This window comes from Marmota flaviventris, chromosome 5 (assembly GCF_047511675.1).
Source record: "Marmota flaviventris isolate mMarFla1 chromosome 5, mMarFla1.hap1, whole genome shotgun sequence".
Taxonomy (NCBI): Eukaryota; Metazoa; Chordata; class Mammalia; order Rodentia; family Sciuridae; genus Marmota; species Marmota flaviventris.
The window spans coordinates 45,576,592-45,602,203 of NC_092502.1; the positions used below are offsets into that span (position 1 = coordinate 45,576,592).

General features: G+C 35.8%; 1 protein-coding gene across 1 annotated transcript; it reads right to left on the minus strand.

Moving 5' to 3' along the window:
* Window positions 1–1,646: 1,646 nt before the first annotated feature.
* Tmed7 (transmembrane p24 trafficking protein 7) lies at window positions 1,647–12,984 on the minus strand. Its single transcript, XM_027941054.3, has 3 exons — window positions 12,492–12,984; window positions 7,778–8,023; window positions 1,647–4,679 (listed from the first exon to the last, which is right to left on the minus strand). Exons 1-3 carry the CDS (start codon window positions 12,684–12,686, stop codon window positions 4,443–4,445), a joined length of 678 nt encoding a protein of 225 aa, XP_027796855.1. The 5' UTR covers window positions 12,687–12,984; the 3' UTR covers window positions 1,647–4,442.
* Window positions 12,985–25,612: the final 12,628 nt, after the last annotated feature.

Here is a 25,612-nt window from a genome sequence, read left to right on the forward strand (position 1 = left end):
GTAAAATGCTTGCCTTGCATGCACAAGGCCCCAGCACTACAAAAAAAAAAAAAAAAAAAAAAAAAGGAAAAGAAAAAAAAATGATTCCTAATGATAGTATCTTGTGGGTAGAAAAATGTGGACTGAAACACAGAATAACATCCCTGTATTTTCCTCCAGAATATGGATTCCAAGATGAAGTTACTTAAGAGATCAAACATCACCTCCATTGTTGTTAATAAGCTTTCTCTTTTTAAAAATTTTTTTTGAGAGAGAAAGAGAGAATTTTTTAATATTTATTTTTTAGTTTTCGGCGGACACAACATCTTTGTATGTGGTGCTGAGGATCGAACCCGGGCCACACGCATGCCAGGCGAGCGCGCTACCGCTTGAGCCACATCCCCAACCCCAATAAGCTTTCCAATCTGTAGTAACAGGAACTGGATAATACTCCATGAATAAATAGGAAATTAAACAGCTCATTGACTGGCATAGCCACACAACCATTGGTGTCCTTTGTGGAATATGAAGTTAAACTCATTAAAGAATAAGTCTTTTGATCTATCTATTCTCTTCTTCCTCTAGAAGCTTTGAAATACCTCGGACCCCTAAAGTCCATTCTGCTCTAATACTTCAGTTATATTTGTTGTTCACATAGCTAACCTAACATAACCAAGTTATGTTCCTAAAGGTCAGACTATCTTCATTTTTTAAACTTCTAGCAGACTATTATGTTGGTGATAAACATCTAAACACTTTCATATTAGTGTCACAGGTTAAGAACCATATAAATAGATGCCACATTAAGAACATAACTGAAGATTTAGAATTGGACTGATGAGAAAGATAGTTACTCAGATAGTTACACAGTGCTTGTGTATGTGAGACATCCATCCTATATGTTTAATAAATATATTTCATTCTTATTATACTGAAGCAGATGAAGACATGGAAACATGGAAAACTTGTGCAAGTTCATACAATCATGATTCAACTTGGTATGACTCCTAAGCACTGAACCTCTATGACAGATTTATCCAAATTGGTATTTAGGCAATCCTGTATAGGGGCTGAGAAAGAAGGGCTCTGGAGACTGACTAATGAACTAAGGTTCATTTCAGACTCTGCTAATATCTGTTATATGAGATTTTGTAACCTCTATGTCTCAGATTCCTGATATACTAATTCATAAGATTAGTGCAAAAAGGAAATGTATAAGTAAGTAAAATACTTAGTGTAGCACCTAGCCCAGGGTAAGCATTCAACAAATGTTAACTTATATTTACTATCATTTCCTTGCTATTTTTGCAGAGCTGTGCCTAGGAACCAGATGTTTTCACCTGGTTGCATTATGAAGGAAAAGGGGGAAAAACATAATCAATGCTCCTGGATGTTATACAACTTAAAAGTTAATTTACTTAAAAATTTAAGAGTCTTTCAGAGCAATTGATGGCCTGTGTCTTTCACCCATATAGACTTTCAATAAGAAATGCAAAGAGTAGATACAAAATGAGGCAATGTGCTTCTTTAACTGTCTTTCTTGGTTAGTCCCTCAGAGAGCTTAATGAAATACCAAATAAATGATTACTCTTGTTACAGAACTATTCCAAAGTATGTGTTTATAAGGAGCTTTAGAAAGATTTAAATCCTGACAGAAACAAGTGAAGTCAGTTTGCTGAAAGATTCTTTTATTCTATGAGAAAATGATGGGTGCAATTCCGTGGAACCAACATCTGTTAACTTAGAGAAATTATTTTTTCTTTTTAAAAGTAAATGAAAAACCCCTTTGAATTATTTATATATTAATTTAATTTTTGAAAACAAAATTCATAGGGTCCGCTTTGTCCTATTCAACTATAAATGCTATATACGTTTACAAACCAAAAGGAAACAGATAGTACAGACATTTCAATGAAATCTTTCAAAGAATAAAACTGCTTTTCAATCCATTGTATTTTCGAAGCTGATTATCATCAAGCCCAGATGAAAGCTGTAAACCAAAAACCATGTTTCTTTAATAGAAAAAGAATGTACAGAATAAAGTAACATTTTAAAATGTATCTTCACTCAGTTGAAATTTTAGTATAAACCTGTGTATCAAGTTGCTTCCCATTATTTATTCTACTTTAAAAATATATACAACTATCATATTCAAATATGTATTCTGAGTCATATGCCCAAACATAAATACTTGGGAAATTGAAACTGCTGCAACAAATTATGAAAGAATTAAAAAAAAAAAAATGAGCTGCAGACTATGTAGTAGGAGGAAGAAAATAAAATGTTATTTAGCATTTATGTCTTGGATATGTATTTTTAAATTTATATTTACATACCCAGTTAATTAGATAGCTGTCAAAATTTAGTCAGCTATGGAGAGATTAGACTAACACTCAACTATTTTCAACAAGATAACAGGGGCGATTTCAAAAACTTTAATATATCTCAATAGTTCCATCAAAAATGGTGATAATAGTCTGATATCATGAAGTTCGGAGAGGCACAGGTTAAATGAGTGCACTATCTATGCCAAACTTGGCAAGATCTATACCTGACTCTGTTTAATTATTGTGTAAGTATCAAAGCCATTAGAGTGCATGGGCAACCAGAAAATGTCATTTTATATATATCCATACTTATCAATCACATTAACATTAGTGCTCAAAACTTCCATATCTAAACATGAAGGGATGCTTACAAAGCTGAAGGACAACTTTGACACAAGAACCCGAATAAAAATAAATCTGCAAAACTTCTCTTCTTAATCCATTGATAAATTTTGTTTAAGGAATAGCTACTTGGTCTTTAAGAATATTAAAGGGTTGAAAACATGTTCACCCCTTGCTACACTGTGACATCTGATATTAGCAAGCATGATAACTTGAATTCATTTTGTTCTTACATGCAGAAGTGTATATATATATATATACTTATATATATATACTTATATACATATATAAGTATTTATATGTGTGTGTATATATATATATGCATTTTAAGTCATCTTAGAATTAAGAGTCAGCATCTAGTCAGTAATGGTTAAGTGACTAGAACTGTTATTCAATCAATGTTCTATGGTATCACATATCAAAGTCTACAATATGACAGTCTTGTTTAGTAGTTATCACTTTGGGTGAAGAAGGGAGGCACAGAAGAAAAACAATTGCAATTTTTGTTTTTTAAACACCAGAAAATCCTTAAATAGCTACACAATTTTGCACTGTCTTGTATTCTATTCTGAAATATTTGGAAAAAAGTCTTTATTTCAATTAGCTTAATCCATACATGTTATAAGATACAAACAGTCTAAAACCTATATTGTAAAGAATGAGCTATTTCTCATTAAATGAAGATCAATAAAAATTATTAAATAGAACACACACATAGCATTCTCAATTTTAAATCATTTTAGGGTTGCTAACCAGAGATTATAGAAACAAAATGTGTAAAACAAAAAGGAAAGCAAAGATAGGGGGAAAAAAAAAAAACCAAACTTCTCAGTGCATCACACCTATGAGGATAAAATATATGGCACTTACGTGATACTAAATTACAATTGTCAATTTAAGCTGGAAATGACTTGAAGACATTAAAGCCACAAAAGGATAGGTACTAGTCAATTAAACTTTTTTCTTAGTAAAAGCACTGGAAATGTAATGAGTGCAGATAACGCACTACAAATTTTCCTGTTTCATTTGCCCCCACTGTAGTGTCTCAAATTATTCTACCATTACAACATTCTCATCTTTAAAGTCTGTATAAACTCTATTTTGCTACAGAAACCACTGTTTGAAGTGTAAGAATGCCTTTATATAAAAAAAGAAAACCATATATAGAGCTAGTTATAAATCACAGAATAAACCCCAAAACAAAAATCTGATATTTTTACAAGCTAGTGAGAAATAAATTATACCATGATATATCAATTAAAAATTGTATCAATGTTAACTAACATTTCTATGGTAGATTTTTCCCCCCATAAAATTAAGCAGTGCAGAATAGGGCTTGGGCTACAGTTAATCACATTTGGTTTTCTTAAAAACAACTTTATTCACTATAAACAATTTAAAGGCAGTTTTCTCCCTCCATAACACATGTAGAGATTAAATTTAAGGTTTTTAAAATATCAACTACCTATAAGAAAAGTACTTTTAAATGGCTAAAAGGAATCAAAATACCAAAGTTTAGTGTGTGAAGAGTAGATACAAACAACCAAGAAAAAAAAGTAGGTCATTGGTGTTGAGTATTTAACATGAATAGCCCAAAGTAAGTTCCAAAGTTTTTCCATCTTTACAAATTAAAAAAGGTGTCCTTTCCACAGTTTGGGGATATGCATTGTACATCTCTCCCAACAATTGCATGAGTAAAATTTTAAAATGTTGCCAATATTAAGTTCTTCAGTACCTAAAATTAGAGGACAGCAATATTACAGTGGCAATGGTGCATCAATTCTTAAAAAGTAGTTATGATCCAACACGAGTTGTGGTGGTTCTTTTATCTGAGAAAAAGCTTTTCAGAAGAAATACCTGCCCTATGCTAACCACCAGAAGAATGAGGGCTTCCCCTACTGACCAATAGGCCACTCTTGTATTTAGATCTTCTGCTCGACTTCGGCCTTGAGCTTCTCTCAATCGGAAATGAGTCTGATAGTCAATGACAGACTTGAGAGCTTCATGAATGGAAACACAGGCAGACTCCATCTAAAGAGAAATATTTTCAGTTAGTATATTTAGTACTTTCTATATACTCCATATCTAGCATATTCATCTTAACTTTCAATTTGATCTCAATTTCTCATTATATTAACAATCTCATAAACTGGCACTCAATCTTTCACTCACTTTTACCTCAGCTGTCCTGGCAATGTAACTCTTCTACTCATTCCCCCAACGACCAACTGTAAGCCTAGAGATACTATGAAGCAGTTGTCTATCCCTAACACAGGTGTGGTGTTAGTAAGGTGGTAGACTGAATACTAAGTTAACAACCAGAAATACTTACCAGCTAAGGTTGGTAGCTATAGACTTCCAAGCTCAAATTCTTCAAAGAATTAGGAAGAATAGCATAAAAACAGATTGAGTTCATCAAAGTTATTTAAAATATTTGTGTCTAATTTTTTTTATACCAGGGTTTAATATTTTTTTATTGCTTAAAACTTTAATCCAGTGATGAAACACATACTTTATTACTATTTTATTTCACAAACCATGTATTAAGAATTTAAAAAAAAATCTGAATTTGCCTTAATTCTAATTAAGGTATGCAGAGATGAGAAAGTAATTTAAACATTTAATAAAGTTCTACCAATGAAAGTATGAAAGGAATAATTATAAAAAATTCAATTAAAGGTGCTTTAAAAATGTGAGAAAGTATAATGTTGACAAATTGGATTTATCTATTAGAATACTCATATGTTTTTGTTGTTCTTGTTCTGTTGAGGTCCCTAGGAATAAAAAATTACCAAAACTGTTCTAAAACAAGTAACCTCTAAGGACAGAGAAAGAGGTGCTTCTAGCATTTCTTTGCTTTCTATGAATTCTCAAAATGAAATGTAGTTCAAGGGTTCTGCACTTGGCAAGTACAAATAAAAGCAAGGATTTGACACAAATTCAGAATGTGTAAAATCCTTCTGAATCCTCTCCAGGAATTTGGATTAAGAACTGCCAGAGTAGAGAAAAATCACAGACATTAAGGAACTAAGTTACATGAATTCATATAATTTTTGAGATGTGCAGGATTTTTTTTTTACACTTTTAAAGTGGAAATTTTCATACATATTCAAAAGTACAAAGAATAGTACAATGAACTCCATATCAGTAATTATTAACACAGAGCTAATCTTGTTTCATCTATATTCTCCCCACCTATTTTCCTCAATCATTTTAAGCAAATCCCAGATATTTTATCATTGCAGCTACAAATATTTTTACACTTCAGTTCTAAAAGATAACACTTAAAAAACCTCTCAAAAGTAACTCCAATGGCATTACACATAATTAAAAATAGTTCTAGCAAGTCAATAAATGCAAATTTGCTTTCAAATTTCCTCTAATATCTCAAAGTTATTTTCAAATTGGAGTTCAAATAAGGTCAACACCGACAGACATTTGGCTGATAAGTTTTTAAAGTTTCTTTAACCTTTAGTTTCTTTTCCTTTGTTATCTATTTGTTTCCTTGGTTATCTATTTGTTGAAGAAACTGGGTAGAGGACCTATGGTATTTCCCACTTCCTGGATTCTGCTGATTGCATTCCCATGATGTTCTCTTATCTTCTGTAATTACTGAAAATTGACAGGTGGAGTTGGAGACTTGATGGAATTTAGGTGTAATGTTCTGAGCAGGGAACTCCTCATAATGTTGTATACTTCTTATAGCACATGATCACAATGTACATAATGTTGATTTTTTCTCCACTGGAGAATGACCATTAGATTTAAGTGATATCAGTTCAATTCATCCATTACAAAGTTTCTTATCAGCCTTTCATCTTATGATTTTATCAGTGCCTGCCTATTCTAGATCTATTGCATTATTAATGGATAACAAATGGTGAGAGTGAAATTCATTCATTTATTCTCCACTTACTAGCTGAGATTTTTCTCAATTTTAAAGTATAAATAATTGCTATATGAGTAACCCTACTATATGAAATTTACTAGCTTTTTGAAAGTAGAAAAATGAGACAAAGATTAAAAATGTGATACGAATAAAGGAGGCTAAACTGCTTTACAGTAAAACACTCATTTCCTATTTACCCGCTTAAGTTTATAGAATAGCTACTTTCTTATGTAAGTTAAAATTCACTAAAAACTAGATATAGGTTAAGCTATAAACAATAATCCCAAGGAAAAAATCAGTTTACTAAGCAAAGTGCCTTTCACACAGAATCCTAAAGAGAACTTTATAAAAATAAGAGCATTTGAATGTATCTTGTTAATGCTTACACTAGGTTTATGAATTAAAGCACATATAAAAATTTATACATTTTTCTAACTGCCTCTATCACCTGGACGTTAGCAAGAGACTCAATAGAATTTCTAAACGCGGAGTTTAACAAATACGTGGCAAATAATTTCTTCTGATAACTTATTAAGTTACCTTTTAGATATAATCTAAGCTTATACTGTATTTGAACTGGAAATAAAACTTCTCATCACCTAAGCAATATCTACTCACTGGCTTTAAATTTCTTTCACTATCTTTCTCTTATTAACCTTTTTAAAAAATAAAATCAAATTTACCTTCAATAACTATTGTTAGATGATTTATAATTAATCTTCAACATTTTATCTTAAGTTATAGCAAATTTATTTTGAGTAAGTATGATATAGACTACTGTGTGGTATATTTACATATTAATTTAGGCATCATTTAGACATTAGACAAGTGCTCCTAGTTATGATACTCTGTCTCTCCACATGCCCCACACCCCCCCCCAAAAAATAGTACAGTCAGCAACCATGGAGAGAAATCTCTGAAACAGGGAGCTAATATAAACCTTTTCTCCTTTTATCTCAAGATATTTTGTTTCAACAATGGAAAACTAACAATAATCTCTTATTTTAATGCTTCTTCCTTTCTTTACACTTAAATGTTCATAAAAATCTTAACATTGATTTTCTACATAAAATATGAAGCTGTCTGTGAAATGACTAATCTACCTTAAGAATTAAGTTTCAAAGATTGTGTTAAAATGTCAAAATTCTATATTCACCAATGAATTCATGCATGATATTAAGTTACAATTTACTTCTTTTTTTTAAACATATCAACATTATTTTGCTAACTTTTAATTTACCTGGGTAAGAGCACTGACTCGGTTCTCACTAGGAAACAAAGGTGGGTCTTCTCCAACTTGAAAATCAAAATATACGGTTTTATGTGTGAAAGTAGAAAATTCATTGCTGAAGCAAAACTTATATGTTCCATTTTTGGAAGCTGTAAAGGTGAAACTATCATACTGTTTCTTCATCTCTTTGTATAACACTTTACCATCAGGATCTTCTAATCGACAATCTACATCATAATGACCGCCAGTAATCACCTATGAGAGAGAGAAAAAAAATCACTGCAACTCATGAGCTTGAGAAATTAGCCAGGTTTCCTGTTAAGATGGTAATAAGGTTATGTATGGGCAAAGGACTTTCTCTGTCAAAGACAATTTTACAGTTTTTAATTTTCATCAGTGGATGAAACTTGAAAGGAGATTTCAATTAAATTAAAGCTTTATAGAAACTGCCCTTTAAACTACTCAGACAACTGTGCTAGTAAATATGAGTCGAACATATCACTTAATTTAGAAAGAAGTGATGAGGAAGAGGCATTAGGTTTGAGAGTTCCTAACTACCATGAGCCTAGGTGAACAAGCTTGTTATTTTTAAGCTTCAACTCTCCTGGTTAACATAATATTTACATTCTACATCCTTATAACAAAGAGGTCAAATTTGGACTTCAAAGAAAGGTCTGCTATTTATGTGACCTTTCATCACTAAAGAGAGGTGACAACTAATTGAACTATGTTACAGGATCATTTTGATAATAAAATTATGTACTTAGGGAATTGTAAAAATATGTAAATATTTACATATGAAATGTTTTGAGATTAAAAAAGTGTCTCATCAAGTGGGCATTTATCCCACCCCAAAAAAGTCAATAATCTTTTCTCCAGGCAAAAATAATGACTTCATTTTGATATAATCAATTATTCATCCTCAATCATTATATTTTGAGTAATCAAATACATACATAAAAACTGTATAGTATCAAAACTGATCATTACTTCACCTTTCTTTCATCATACTTTAAACAAACAAATAATCCTATTCCAGTTAATAGTACCCTATTAAACCTCTCTGGTCACCTATGATTGGAACTGCAGATCATCCCAAACTTAAGTGTTCCTACCTGTCCAAACAATGACAGAAATTTCTTGATCTTACTGCCTCTTTCAAATTTGTCCCATTCCTAATCCACAATATGCTGTTGCTATAATTTCCTAAAAGGTCTTCCCACAATCTAATCTCTTCTCCCCCTAACTCTGGGTTTTTTGCTTTGGCCTTACTCCCATTTTGGGCTGTAATGTAGCAGGGGCTATGCTGTCCTTGCACTTAGTACTCATTTAAAAACCTTTTGACAATTCACATGGCCTACCAAAAATCCCAACCTGTTTAATGGTGTACCATTCTCCTGTTCCTCCTGTAGCCTTGGCATCTCTTTTGTTCATAACCTTGCTCGTTCTGTGTTCCTAAAATACCAGACTACCAGAAGTTCTCTGAACTTTTGCTTCACATCTGCACTGACAGTGGCATTTCAACAACATTTGTTTACTCAAGAATGCTTGCAAATAGATAGTTTACTACAGGTAAAGAGTACAATACAAAACATCATTGACAAAGGCTGTCTGGAGAGGTCAGGTGTGGGCTCCTTTTCTTCCCCGTGAGGTCTGTAGTCAAGATCTCTCTCAGATCAGGAACTATTCTAAAGTGCAAACAATACCTCAGAGCCAGGGAACCCAAAATAGAATGTAGGCTGGGTTTTTAAATACTCTGTTACATAGGCAGGCATATTCTTACTAAGCAAACAGTCTCAATAATAGCCTTTGGCGGGGAAGGGGGCAGTCCTCAAAGAAACCCAGTGCAAATCATCTATCTTGTTGATATGAAAAAATAAAAAATGTTGACAAACTGATACAAATCACCCACAAAGCCCTGAGACCCACATTTACAAAGCAAAACTATTACTATTCATTATATTGCAGTACCGCATACAAATTTTAGTGTAAGAGTTCAGGCTAATTTCAGGCCTGCTAGAACTCTCAGAAATACATCTGCCTAGAGTGCCCCTTTCTCCTTCCTCTGTCATATCATAGAGCATTTAAATTCTATTTATCCTTCTAGACTTAGCCAAACATCAGCTCCTCAATTAAATTTCCCTTAATGTTCCTTCTGCTCTCTGCCATTGTTCTACCTTGTACACACTTTTATTTTGGCATTTATATAACTCTAATTGTCTATGAAAGCTCTTTGAGGTCAAAGTAACTCTTATCAGGGCTGAGCATGTGGCTCAAGCGGTAGTGACTCGCCTGGCATGCGTGCGGCCCAGGTTCAATCCTCAGCATCACATACAAACAAAAGATGTTGTGTCCGCCAAAAACTAAAAAATAAATAAAATATTTTTAAAAAAGTAACTCTTATCTTTGTGAGGTAATATAATAAAATAGTTAAAAGTTTAACCTGGGATTGTACAATTGCTTCTGTTGCTTTTAAGTTTGGTGACTTTGGATCTTATCCAATCTATGCCTGAGTCTCACCAATAAAACAAGAATAAAAACTCTATTTCACATCAAGATTTCCTGCTGGATGTGGTGGCACACACCTGTAATCCCAGCTGCTCAGGAGGCTGAGACAGAAGGATCATGAGTTCAAAGCCAGCTTTAGGGGAGGCTGGGAATATAGCTCAGTTGGTAGAGTGCTTGCCTTGCATGCACAAGGCCCTGGGTTCAATCCCCAGCACCACCAAACAAACAAAAAACCCCCAGAACAAAGCCAGCCTCAGCAATTTAGTGAGGCACTAAGCAACTCAGTGAGACCTTATCTCTAAATAAAATACAAACTAGGCCTGGGATGTGGCTCAGTGGTTGAGTGCCTCGGAGTTCAATTCCTGGTAACCCCTCAAAAAAAAAAAAAAAAAATTTCTTGAGAATTAACAAATACACCTAAACACTTGGCATACTATATACACATAACAGATGCTAATTTGTTAGCTCTTATAGCATCCTCAACATATAGACAACATCTATATATATATGCATTCAAGAAATGTTTATTAAATTCAAAATAAAGGAAATTTTAGCTTACACTTATAGTACAATTCCTGCTATCTTCTTTTTTGTCTCCTGGTCTTAATCCATAAAGTGAAGCAAGCCTAAGAGTTATCCTTAGCCTCTTCTCCCTCAAGCACTATAGCCAAATCATTACCAAGTCCTACTGATTTTACCTATTATTACATTATCTCCAATCCTTTCATTTTACTCCTTCCCCACTGCTACCACTCTAATCTAAGCCTCTATCAGTTCTTGCCTGGACATCACAGTCTCTTCATTAGCCTTACAGGTCTTCTCTGAAACACCTTACCCACCCTTTCTACCTTACTTAAGTTATAATCCATGCATCCTATGTTGATCATATTTTCACTCCTCTATCCTACCTCAACATCACTGAACTACTTAAAACCCTCTGATGGCATCTCATATTGCTAAGTAAAACTAAAAAACCCAACATGACCAGCAAGACTCTACATGTTCAGGCCCCTGCTGAACTCCCTTCCTCTGGCTCTTTATTCCTGACCATAATGACCTCTCTGTGGTTCTCAAATTCTCTAGGTTCACTCCTATCATAAGTTATTTCCATCTCTCTTATCAAAGTATTTACAACTCATTCTTTAAAGTTCACCATTAAAATTATTTTCTAAAGGAGCCTTCCATGATTCCAAAGACTAGATCACATATTCCTTATTTCCTGCTCTTAAAATACACTAAATGGGGCACAGGGGCACAAGCCTGTAATTCCAACTTGGAAGGCTGAAGCAGGAAAATTGCCAAGTTCCACGCCACAGCTTGGGAAACTTAGCAAGACCCTGTCTCAAAATAAAAAAGGAGGGGGATGTAGCTCAGGAATAGAGTGCCACTGGGTTCAATCCCCAGTACCACCACAGCAACATCACCACCAACACCAAAAACCAGGTTTGTGAATAGGCAGGTACTAATTAAAAAGGGTAGGATGAGAGGGGAATAAAAAAATGATGGCAGCAATCCTAAGTCATTTCTGTATCACCAGGACTTAACCCTCAATAGCTGCTAAAATGCTAAATGAGCCTATGAGTGAAAATTGAAACATTAGTTTTACTCAACTAAAGACATCACATTCTGTTGACTAAAGTTCCTTTTTTTTTTTAACACAATCCCGAAGATGAGAAGGGGCCTCTAATTTATTACAATTTTTTTCTACACCTTTTGCGGATGCTTCTAATGGAGTTCTTAGAATGAGAGAAATGCATTAACCAAGAGTCCTAATATCACCGGAAAAACTGAAAAACAATGAAATAAATACTGGCAGCACCTCAAATCCGATTAAAGTGGAGGTGTAAATTAGAGTGGGTGATTGACATCGGGCATTTTAGAGCAGGTATTACTTTTTTTTTTTTTTAAAGGAAATCTTTTAAGAAAGTAAGTTCAATAGGCTTTAAAATGAAGGACACAGAAGAATGGGCAAAAAAAGTCACAGCTAGCGGAAGCATTTCTGGAATTCACATATCTTAATATCCGGTCTTAAATGTCTCCTGTCCAAGGTTTAGAAAAGGAAAGCCAAATGCCCTGCATCAGCTACCTAGAGGTGATTCTTGAACTAGCCAAAGAACGGAGAAACGCGGACAGGAGGGAGGCACCCCTGCAGGTTACAGTCGCGACCCAGGAGCCGCGGCGAGCTGGGGCGCGGGGCCTCTCAGGCCCGTGGTACCTGGAACTCGAGGGTGCACTTGGTGCCCTGTGCTATGTCCTCGTAGAAGCACTGCTTGGCGTTGTCCGGCAGCTCGAAGGTAATTTCGGAGGCGCCGCCGGGCCCCGTAACCAGCAGCAGTAGCAGCGCGAGAAGCCAGCAGCCCCAACGGCCCGCGGCAGCCGCCCAGCGTTGCGCAGACCCCGGCCGTGGCATCCTGAGACGGCGGCGGCCTCGACGGAGCTGCGCTGAGACGCGGGGTCAGGTCTGCGCGGAATCACCGCGCGCGGCAGGCCTCAGTCCGAGGCGCCCTCAGAGGACGCACGCAAGAGCCGTCTCGAGTATCAGGGAGGTGTGGGGTGACAGCAAGCCGCCGGATTCGGAAGAGGGGCGCGAAGGGGCTGGGCCACGGTCAAAGAACCACCCGGAGAGTAAGGAGAAGGCCTTCAGAGAAACAGCGGAAAAGGCCTGAGATGGCCGGAAGTGGGAGTAAGGGCTTGAAGGGAAGGGGCGGGGCCTGAGGCACCTGCTCCAGAGACCCGGATGTGTTCTCAAAGGAGGAAAGGCACTGGAGTGTGTACGTGGAAGCCCGGGAGGCGTCCTCGGTGCCTTCGCTGCAACTCGGGACGAGGGGCGGGGCCATCGTAGTAAATGGATGGGGCGGGGCCAAGACAGGGGGTAGGGCCGACCATTGCATTGGAGGTGCCCGTCGGGGTACCACTCAACTTTCAGGAAGCAAGTAATTATGTGCTACTGGGTTTTGAGTGTCAGGGAAGCTCTGAGTGAAGCTCTGAGGCTGGTAGTAGAGCGCTTTGCAATTTGCAGAGTTTTCCTATAAGTAATAATTAATGTTTTAAGTACGTAGCCTGGCAAAGACTGCAGACTGCGAGGGTTCTAATTCTTGCTCTCTACCTCCTGGCCATCTAACCTTGGGCCGGTTGCTTAAACATTCTGCCTCAGTCTTTGCATCTGTTAAATGAGAATAATGATAGTATCTACTCTGGAGGATTATTATAAGATTTCATTATTTGAAAAAAGCACCTGAAAGAGTGGTTGGCACATGGCAAGCATTAGATAAGCTTTTTAAAAATAAAAATAATCATTTATTGAGCATACCTATCATCAAGCACATTCCACTTTTCAAATAACCCAAACTAGTTAGTTATTAAGGATATATTTCTGATAAGGACCTTAAGGATCAAAAAAGTTAAGTGACATACGATTATACCACTGGTTTGTGTTGGAGTGCTTATAAATTAATAGAAGGTAGTGTTAATAATTGTAGATAACGTGTGCTGTTTCTTAACAGTGCATTATACATTTTCTCATGCATTTTACACGAATTAGGTATAAATATTATTTAAATAAATGACCACTGTGGGCTCCAGTCATGAGAGGTTTGAGTAGAAGATTTTATGAGAAGGAAATAGCAGTAGATAGATTGGAGTCAGGCAGGGAAGTGAGGGTTGGGAGGTTGAAAAGTCAATGAAGTTGGGCTGCTTCTTGGTCTGGGGCACCCATATTGTCTACGGTGGGGGAAAGAAGTAGAATATACCTGAAGTCAAAGTCCTTAGCTGCTGGGAGGCAATTTGGGCAAACAAACCTTCTTGAGAACCTGGCCAGTAACAGAACGTGTTGGGGAGTGGAAATAAGACTGAATTTGAAAACAGCAAATGTGGGTTCTGTTTACTAACTGTGACCTTGAGCAAGTAACCTTGCTCTTTTAAAAGATCTCAGTTTTTTTCCTACATAAAATGGTGATACAAAGGAACTAGCAAAACAGAATGAATAAGATTAAAACAGTAATATGATATAGATCATATATCCCTAAAAAGGCAAAAATTTTCAAGTATAGCACTACCAGATATCATTAAGCATATAGAGCAAAAACATCTCTCTGTGCTGCTAGTGGAACAGTAAATTGGTACAATCATTTTGAAATGCAGTATGGCATTATCTAATAAGTATAAAATATATATGTGTGTGTACACACATACACATATACACATATTTGAGAGAGTGAGAGAGAAAACGCACATGGAAATTCTACTTTACATATATTTTAGAGTGTATACTTTAGAGCAGTGTTTCTCGAAGTATCTTCTGAATACCCTTGGAGCCTCTCAAACCCTTTCAGAGGGTCTATAATTATCTGTGTGAGGCTGGATTTTTTATTACATGTGTCAGCTGAAACAACGTGTTATAACAGAGTGAATGTAAAAGGAGATAAGCACCTATCTTCTATGAATCTGGATGCAAGAGATTTATAAATATATAAAGTAATGTCTGTCTTCTCATTAAACTTTTATTTGGCAAATATAGCTATACTTCATTTTTAAATATGTTATTGGTGTAAATATCTGTAATGGTTTGAACTGTGTCCTGCAAAAAACATACATCCTAACCATTATTTCTGTGAATGTGACCTTATTTAGAAGTAGGATTTTTGTATGGCAATATGTAAATCAATGGATGTGTAACTGATGTGATTCTGCAATCTGTATATGGGGTAAAAATGGGAGCTCATAACCCACTTGAATCAAAGTGTGAAATATGATATATCAAGAACTATGTAATATTTTGAACAGCCAACAATAAAAAATTAAAAAAAATAGAAGTAGGATTTTTGCAGATATAGTTAAATTAAAAATTTCTATTTTGAGATTTTTGTGGATTTAGGGTGATCCTTGAGTTTAATAACTGGTGTTCTTACACAAGAAAAGAGGGAGACTTAAGACACACAGAAACGCTTGGGAAGAATGCCACATGAAGACAAAGTTATGATGTGTGTGTAAGTCAGGAATACCAAAGATTGTCCACAGCCATCAGGAGTTAGGAAAGAGGTTTGAAACAGCTTGTCCTTCAGAACTTCCAGAAGGAACCAACACTGGTTATACTGTAATTTTGGAGTTTTGGCCTCCACAACTGTGAATGAATAAGTTTCTGTTGTTTTAAGCCATCAAGTGTGTGATTATTTGTTATGAGATTTTCAGAAAATAAATGTAATATGCAATGAATTGGATGTTATTTTACATGAATTATTCAATAAATACTTAATTTAAATGTCTCAGAACTCAATAAGTTTTTCATTTTAAATGTATTAATTTTAAAACTTTTTTTTTTATTATTTTTAAGGTACTGAGACTGAAAAATGTGAGAATCACTGCCTTAGAGAAACTCATGCATAGGTATACCAGGACACCTATACAAGAACAGAGCCAAGGCCTTGTAATAGTCCTGCTATTTTGGATTGGAAGTGTCCCCCCAAAATGCATATTGTAAAATATGCCAGTGTGGCACTTTTGGGAGATGGTGGAAACTAAGAGATAGGGCATACTGGGTCGTCTTTAGGTCATCAAGGGAATACTCTCAAATCAGATTGTGTGAGCCCAGACCCTTCCTCTTCCTCTTTCTTCTTTTTCCCCTGGCCATCACATGAGCAGTTTTGTTCTTCTATGTACTACTACTGTGCTGTACTATCTTGTTGAAGACCTAAATGAAACAGAACTAACCAATCATGGACTGGAGCCTCCAAAACTGAGTCAAAATAAATTTTTCTTTTTATAAGTTGATTATTTCAGATATTTCTTACAGTGACCGTGTTAGCCAGGTTTCCTTCACTGTGACAGAATACCTGAGAAAATCAGCTTGGAAAAGGTAAGATTTATTTTGACTGACAGTTCAGGAGTTTCAGTTCAGATTTGGCTGGCTCCGTTGTTTCTGGGCCTAGGTGGGCAGTTCATCATGGCGAAGAGTGTGGCTGAGCAAAGCTTTTCATCTCATGGCCGTAGGGGAACAGAAAAAGCATCCAGGAGCAAAACATACCCTTCAAAGGCATTACTTCCAGTGACCTTCCTCCAACTAAACCCTACCTCCTAGCAGCCTACTCAGTTATGAATTTATCAGTGTATTTATCCATTGATGAAGTCAGCATCTTCATGATCCAGTCACTTCTGAACATTGCTGAACTGGAGACCAAACCTTCAACACATGAACCTTTTCAGGGACATTCTGGATCCAAACCACAATAGTGATGGAAAACTGACTAACCTAAGTCCCAACTGGAAATACATCAAACATCCATAAATTTGGATATATTTATAAAATAAGACATAATAGCAATGAAAATGAACACATTATAGCTACATAAGACAGCATGTGGGAATCTTACAAATATGAAAACTAGACAAGAAAGAAATTATGCAGAGAAAGGCTGACAATAAAGCTAAATAGGCCTGTTTTCCCTAATATGTTGAGAAAGTATACAAAAAAGCAAGAGAATGATTATCTCAATGGTCAGGAGAATGGGATGGATGGGATTAGTAAGTAAGAAATGACAAAGAGTAGGGATAGTGGGCAGCCTCTTTCATGCTAGTGGTGCCATTTATCTTGACCTATATGGCAGATACAGAGATGTATACTTTCTAATTATTTATTAAGCTTGAATATGATCTATGTGCTTTTACTATGAATATAGGTCAGCAGAAAGGAAAGAAAATTTAATATATTGGATGCATCAGTTAATCATTATTATGGGAAAAAAACACCTCAAAACTTGTGACTTGGGACAACTGTATTTATCATCTACTAGTAGGCCAGCTGGGTGGGTCTGGTTTCAGCTGAGCACATTCATCCTCTGTGGTCAATTGAGTGTTGAGCAGGTGCATTGCTGAACTTGGCTGTACTCATTCATATCTGGGCAGAAGAGCTAGCTATAGGCTGCTTTAAGATGATCTTTCTTGGGTACAGTTGGACTCAGTTCTTGTAGGAGTCGTTCCTTCTCCAATAGGCTAGTCCATGATTATTCTATGATGGTTCCAGGGGTTTCAGGAAAGACAATGTACAAGACCTCTTAAGGCTAGTGCTCAGAAATGGGCCCTGTCACTTTTTCCTCATTCTATCATCCAAAAGTCACAAGGCCAACTCAGATTCAAGGGTTGCAGAGAAGCTGCAAAGACACATTGTCAGTCAGGGTTTTATTAGAGAAGCAGAATCACTAAAGACCTAAACAGATAATCATGCACATATATAGAATATATTTGTATACACATAATAGCTGATTAAACAGTCTAAAGGTGGCTGTTCCTTCTGTATCTGATTCTGTATTCTGAAGTCTACAAATAACAGACACAATCATGAAAGGAAGAAGAATGTGAAGTGGGAAAAGGAGAAACTAAAACCTGGGAGGATAGGCCATACCCACAGCACTTTCTCACTGTATCCAAGCTCCAACTTTGATGATAGGTGAACTGCAAGAAAACCTGACTTTCTTTCTGTGTGTGTGTGCACACACACATGCACACACCTTGAGAGCCAGAGACTCTTCAGGCATAAAAAAGAATATTGCAATTGTAATGCTGTACTACCTTTTGAAGACCTAAATGAAATAGAACCAACCAATCATGGAAGAGAGCCTCCAAAACTGTGAGCTAAAATAAATTTTTCTTTTTCATAAGTTGACTATCTCAGATATTTCTTATAGCGACTGTATTAGCCAGATTCCCTTGCTTTTTTGTATACTTTCTCAACATATTAGGGAAAACAGGCCTATTTAGCTTTGCTGTCAGCCTTTCTCTGCATGATTTCATCTTGTTTAGTTTTTATAATGTTTGTGAGACTCCCCCATGTAGCTATAAAGTGTTCGTTTTCATTGCTGTTGTGTCTTATTTTATAAATATACCAGCTGTCATATATAACAAATTAAAATTTTTTAAAAATGTGAAAAAAGGAATATTGCTGCTGCTTCATTAGTTTTGCCTTGCAAAATGTCTCCTGCAGCCCACTAACCTCCAACTATGCAGGGAACATAATCCTAGGAAACAGTAGTTCCAGCTTAACTAATTAAAAATGATACACATGCACCACAGATACTTTACAAAGGTGGGGAGGGGGTGGGGGAAGAATTTTTTTCCATTCAATCCATTTTCCTGGATAAAGACAGAAAATATATTAAACAAATTTGTAACAGGGAAAAAAATTGTGTCCTTGGAGAGAGTTTATTGCCTAGAAAATATGAATTTAATTTTGTTGAATATTTTAGTTTCTTTTTTTCCTAATTACCCAGGATTATCATAAGGATAATCAAGAGAGTGTGTGTGTGTTTGTGTGTGTGTGTGTATCCTTCATAAAATAAACAAACTGATATAATCTTTATGTCAGGTACACACTTTTACTAGAGAATACAAAATATTACAAGAAAAAAAAACCATGATTTTTTTCAGCTTACAGTGAAAATTCAACAGTAGAAATTTTGACCCAAATGGTCTTTGAGCCTAGGTGGCCTCATAGCCCCTTCTGACGTAGGCAAATTACCTAACCCTTCTGATACTCTTGTTTCTTCATCACATCCATAGGATGGGAGTAATGATAAGTGACTGAGAGGATTGAGTGATATAATGAGAAAATATCTGTATGGTACACAGCACAGTGCTTGAAAAGCAATAGGGACTCTAATTTTCTTTCAAAGACCTGTATTTAAGGAAATACTATTACTCCTGTAGATTGGGTTCTCCTCTTATTTCTGCATGTTAGAGTATTAGATCATTTTAAATTATTAAATTAGAACTAATATAAGATCTGAGAAGTCTCAAAGGACAATGTTTAGGAAGAGGGGAGGTACATAAGCATGACTTCCATGGCATCAACATCAGATACACAAAAGGGAAACTCTGAGATAAATCATTTAATGTAACACTGGATAATAATTTTGGGTATAGTTAACCTATATTCTATTTCTTATTCTTTAAATAGGGAAATAATCATCTATTCAATTTCCATATAGAAAAATCTAACCACTTGTCCTGAATATCACTCTTCAACTTATGTAACAATTCATCAAGTATATCTGCATAATATAAGCATTTAGCCATTAATTATCCACTTACTTAACACTTAAGGAACTTATCCATGGAGTGTTTACATGCAGTACTCAAGAATGTTCTACAGTATCAGACATAAATTATATTTTCCTTCTACACAGCAAAGCACTTGAACTGTTATATAATAAACCAGAACACTCTATGTTAAAGGTCCATCACTATTCTTAGCAAAATCAAACAAGGCAATTAGAAATACTCACTTTTGCGCTAGGGATATGGCTCAGCAGTAGTGCACTTGCCTGGCATGTGTGAGGAACTTGGTTCGATTCTCAGGATCACATAGAAATGAATAAAATAAAGGTCAATGAACAACTAAAAAATATTTAAAAAAATAGTTATTTTCTAATTGCCTAAGTGAAATTTGATGGTGGGAGGAGGGAAGGAAGGATGTAGGCTTGGTAGTTGTTTGATGATGGATGAATTTTGAGAGAAAATGAGTGAGTAAAGAAGTTAAATGACACTGTACATGCTGAAAGTCTTTTCAGGTCTAAATACAAGGAATAGACAGTCTTGTCATCTTGGCACTCAAGGTTCAGTCAATGACTGCCAAACATCATCTGAAGCTATAGGACAAAACCACAAACTACAAATAAAACACTCCCCACAAATAGACAACAATCCCTTTGCTTGCAAATATACAATGTGATAAGATTGTGTTTGTAAATGCATTTTTGAATGTGGTACTCTGCTCATGTCATGATCATAGCCATTTATGAGGTTAGGCATTTCCTGTACTATAAAATATCTTTGAAATATCAAGATTGCTCATCTTTTGCTTCCTCCTCTAACAGTGAGTATTAAGTTGAACAAGATTCATTTTCCCTATTTAGCAACATCTATGATTTTTCTCCTTTGAGGTTATCACTACCCAAAACATTGGAAGTCAGCAACTATACAATTGCAGGATTAACTTCCTAGTCGTCATTTTTATTTAATAATGTGGAAAAGATTATATCTATAATGTACAACCTATTTACACAATGAGAGCTAAGATTCATCTTGTCTGAAAAAGATTGGAGATAGTTTTACAGTGCACTGTGCATCCTTACCTCTAGATGATTAAGCTAATGCACACATTTTAGCTGGCAATGCATGTGGGTTCATTTAACAGGCTTTGAATCAGAATAAATTTGCAGAAAGATTGTTTGCAATCCTCTGATGATGATAATTCATAAAGTAGAGAATAGCTGTGTTTCTGCCTAGCCTCCACATGATTGTTCCTTAGAAAAAAGCTTTTCTGGTATCTCTGATATTTAAATGAAAGACAAACGGACACACTAATTTATTAATCTTCCTTAATCTATTTAAAGAGTAAGATAGACATAAAAATATACACCAAGGACACCTATTGGGAGTTTTTATGAATTCCTAAATCTATGCGTACTTCTATAGCATAAAATTTTTCAACAATAGGCAATAAATTTGAAATTTAAAAACTGCAGTGAACTCTTCATAACACTTGCTGGGTGTGACAGCCCACTTGATATTGAAAAGAGAACAAAATCACAAGGGAACTAACTTTGATATTGGTCAGTCATGTGAATCACGTGTATCTCAAGAACACAGAGGGATCTCGAGATGGTGGACTAGAGGGAGGCTGCATTCCTTGTCTCTCTGTAACTTGGGATTCAAGCAGAGGAAATATTGTTTCTCTGTGAGGTGGTCAAGCAGAGGAAATACTGTTTCTTGCTGCCCACTGATCCCCCGATGTTTGCCCCCTATTTGCCCACTGTTATTACTCGCTATTTGCCTACCGATTGCTGGCCAATTGCCAGTTTGCCTGTTTGCCCGCCTTTGGCCTGCCCATCACTGGCCTTTTGCCTGCTCATCACCTGTCATCCACTGTTCACTGATGCTTGGAGGTCCATTGTCAGGGTACCTGCAGGTTTGGTTACATGCAGCCGCTGCCATCTTGGGACACCAGCCTGGGCCTGGCAGCCTGGGCCTGGGAGTCCAGGGCCAAAGGGCCTGCAGGTTTGCTGCTGTTATCACCACCAAGATATCAGGGCACAGTTGCCTCAGTCTGGGGACACTGGCCAGGGCCTGGAGATATATTGTCAATGTACTTGCAGGTTGGGTATCACCTGAGGTCTTCCTGTTGGGTGTACTAGTGACTGCCATCTGGCTGCCTCTTTGCAGGATTACTCCTTTGTGTAAGCAAAGTGGCCTCTGGGCAAGTTGGACCAGCATTGATATCTTGAGACTGCAGCATGTCAGAGCCCAGGGAAGTGAAGCCCAGATCCGTCAGATTGCAACTAGGTGAACATGGGCCAGTCTGGGCCTGGAAAGCCTGTGGAAAGCCAGAGACTGGGAACAGTTCCCTGGGGAGAGCACAGGTTGGAGAAACTGGAGAGAACTAGGCTCTCTCCAGCTCAGTGAGGCCTGAAGTGCACAGGGATGTAAGGGTCCGGCTACAACAAGTGGGAAGACTGAAGGAGGATGTGAGGGCATCTGGCTATTGGCTCACCCAGCCAACCAGTCTGGCATCCACTGTACTAGAGCTACCATCAAACTTCATCAGACAACCCCACCTATCAGCACAGAAGAGAAGCTGAGAAACTTTTGAAAGGCAACTGAAACAATTGTTCAATTTTCTATTAAGACTCCCCCCCACATCTCTACATCTTTGAAACCAATGCATCAATTTATTAATATTTATTTATATTTATTGAGGAATGCAATATCTGAATAGTATATTACAGTTTTGTTGTGTATTCTCATATTTTTACTTTTTAAATCTGTTGATATTTTTTCCTCTCATCTATCTGTCTCCCTGGCAGCCATTTTCTACTAATGCCTCCCTCGCTCTTACTATAAATGTTTACCTCTATCTTCTCTCCATCTCTCTCATAAACATCACATCCTACACTGCTTCTGTTCCCTCTTTGCCCATCATTCAAAATGATAAACCCTTTAGCAAACTTAATGTTTCTATTGTAGACAATAATCGAATGCGTCATTTCTGTTCGTTGCAACAAAACTGTAGACACCAAAACAGGATCTTTTTGGTTTAAGGTTCTATATTGTTTGCATTGGATGCTGTTACTATTGGTCTCCCCCTTAAAGGTAAGGTACTGAAAGCCTTCAGGGACACAATAAGACTACAGAGTAGAAACTGTACTGCCTCAGATCCATACCACTAGATGGCAAGGCACACAAACAACATGAAAACACAAGGGAACAAAGCACCTTAAACAAACCACGATGTTCCAACAATAAAAGCCATAGATTTTAATAATTCCATTAGAAGAAATGTCAAAGAAGAAGTTTAGAAGGTACATAGTTAAAACTTATCTTTAAAATAAAGGATGGTATCAGAGAGAAAATACAGGAAGTGAAAGATCACTTCAATAAAGAGGCAGAGATTATAAAAAGGAATCAAATCAGAAACTCTCAAAACGAAGGAAATGATAAACCAAATTAAAAATTCAATGGAAAGTATCATCAACAGACTAGACCACTTTGAAGAGAGAACCTCAGGCAATGAAGACAAAATATATACTCTTGAAAATAAAGTTGACTGCACAGAGAAGATGGTAAGAAACCATGAACAGAACTTCAAAGAAATATGGGATATCATTAAAAGACCAATTTTAAGATTTATTGATAGATGAAGTTATGGAGATATAAACCAAAGGAATGCAAAATCTTTTCAATGAAATAATATCATTAAATTTCCCAAATCTAAAGAATGAAATGGAAAATCAACTATAAGAGGCTTACAGGACTCCAAACATACAAAATTACAGTAGACTCACACCAAGGCACATTATAATGAGAATGACTAAAATACAGAATAAAAATAGAATTTTAGAAGCTATGAGAGAAAAATATCAAATTATGTACAAGGGAAACCAATTCAGAGTTCAGCTGATTTCTCAACCCAGAATCTCAATGCCAGGAGGTTCTAGAATAATATATATCAAGCTCTGAAAGAAAATGGATGCCAACCAAGAATTTTATATCCAGCAAAACAAAACTTCAGATTTGAAGATGAAATAAAAATCTTCCATGATAAACAAAAGAAGAATTCACAACTAGAAAGCCTGTACTACAGAATACTCTCAACAAAATAATCCCTGAGGAGTAAATGAAAAAAATCAACAAAAACCAGCAAAGGGAGATCCACATTAAAGAAAAAGTCTATCAAAGGAGAGACAGTCAAGTTAAGAACCAAAAATAAACCAAATTGACTGGGAATACAAATCATATCTCAATAATAACTATGAATGTTAATGGCCTGAATTCATCAATCAAATAAAAAGACCCAACAATATGCTGTCTTCAAGAGACTCAACTCCTAGGAAAAGACATCTACAGACTGAAGTTAAAAAGTTGGGGAAAAAAAAATACCACTCACATGGACTGCATAAACAAGCAGGGATTTCCATCCTCATGTCAGATAAAGTGAACTTCAAGCCAGAGTTAGTCAGAAGGGATAAAGAAGGACATTTCATACTGCTTAAGGGAATTATACAACAACAAGACATAACAATCAAAATATTTATGCCCCAAACAATGGAGCATCTACATCACTAAACACACCCTTCACAATTTCAAGAATCAAATAGACCACAACACAATAATACTGGGTGACTTTAACACACCTTTATCACCACTGGATAGATCTTCCAAACAAAAACTAAACAAAGAAACTATAGAACTAAATAATACAATCAAAAATTTATACTTAATGGACATATCTCATCTATCTTCAAGCAAATACACTTTCTTCTCAGCAGCACATTGATCCTTCTCTAAAATAAACCATTTCTTATGCCACAAAGTGACTCAGTAAATACAAAAACAAACAAACAAACAAAAAATAGAGACAATACCCTGCATTCTATCAGATCATAATGAAAGGAAACTAGAAATCAATGATAAAATTAAAAATAGAAGCTACTCCAACACCTGGAGACTAAATAACATGTTATTGAATGATGAATGGTAGCAGAAGAAATCAGGGAAAAAAATAAAGAAATACTTAGAGCTAAATGAGAACACTGATACAACATATCAAAATCTATGAGACACTATGAAGGCAGTGCTAAGAGGAAAGTTCACTGCATTGAGCTCATTCATTAAACAAATAGAAAGTCAATGAATAAAAGACCTGACATTACATCTCAAAGTTCTAGAAAAAGAAGAATAAATCAACACCCAAAGCAGTAGAAGACAGGAAATAATTAAAATCAGAACTGAAATCAATGAAATTGAAACAAAAGAAACAATTCAAAAAATTGACAAAACAAAAAGTTGGTTCTTTAAAAAAAATAAAATAAAATTGAGAAACTCTTAGCTACCCTAATGAAGAAATAGAGAAAATTCAAAATACTAAATTCACAATGAAAAAGGAAATATAACAAAGGACGCTACTGAAATACAGAAGATAATTAGAAACTATTTTGCAAATTTATAGTCCAATAAAATAAAAAAATCTCAAAGACATCGACAAATTTCTAGCGACCTTATCTACCCAAACTGAATCAGGAGGACATACACAATTTAAACAGATCAGTTTTGAGCAAAGAAATAGAAGATGCCATCCAAAGCCTACCACCAAGAAAAGCCCCCTGTACCAGAGGGATTCTCAGCCAAGTTCTACAAGACTTTCAAAGAAAAATTAACACCAAAACTCCTCAAATTATTCCATGATATAGAAAAGGAGGGAACCCTTTCAAATTCATTATACAAGGGCAGTATTACCATGATACCAAAACCAGACAAAGACACATCAAGGAAAGAAAATTTCAGACCAATACCCTGACAAACATAGATACAAAAATTCTCAGTAAAATTCTGGCAAATTGCATACAAAAACATATTGAAAAGATAATGCACCATGATCAAGTGGGGTTCATCCCAGGGATGCAAGGTTGGTTCAACATATGGAAATAAATAAATGTAATTTATCACATCAATAGACTTAAATACAAGAATCATATTATCATCTCAATAGATGCAGAAAAAGCATTTGACAAAAGCACAGTATCTCTTTATGTTCAAAACACTTAGAAAAACTAGGGATACTAGGAATACACCTCAACATTGTAAAAGTTATCTATGCTAATCTTAAGCCCAACGTCATTTTAAATGGAGAAAAATTGAAAGAAACTGGAAATGAGACAGGGATGCTCTCTTTCACCATTTCTTTTTAACATTGTCCTTGAAACTTTAGCCAGAGCAATCAGACAGATGAAAGAAATTGAAGGGATATGAATAGGAAAAGAAGAACTCAAACTATCACTATTTGTCAAGGAC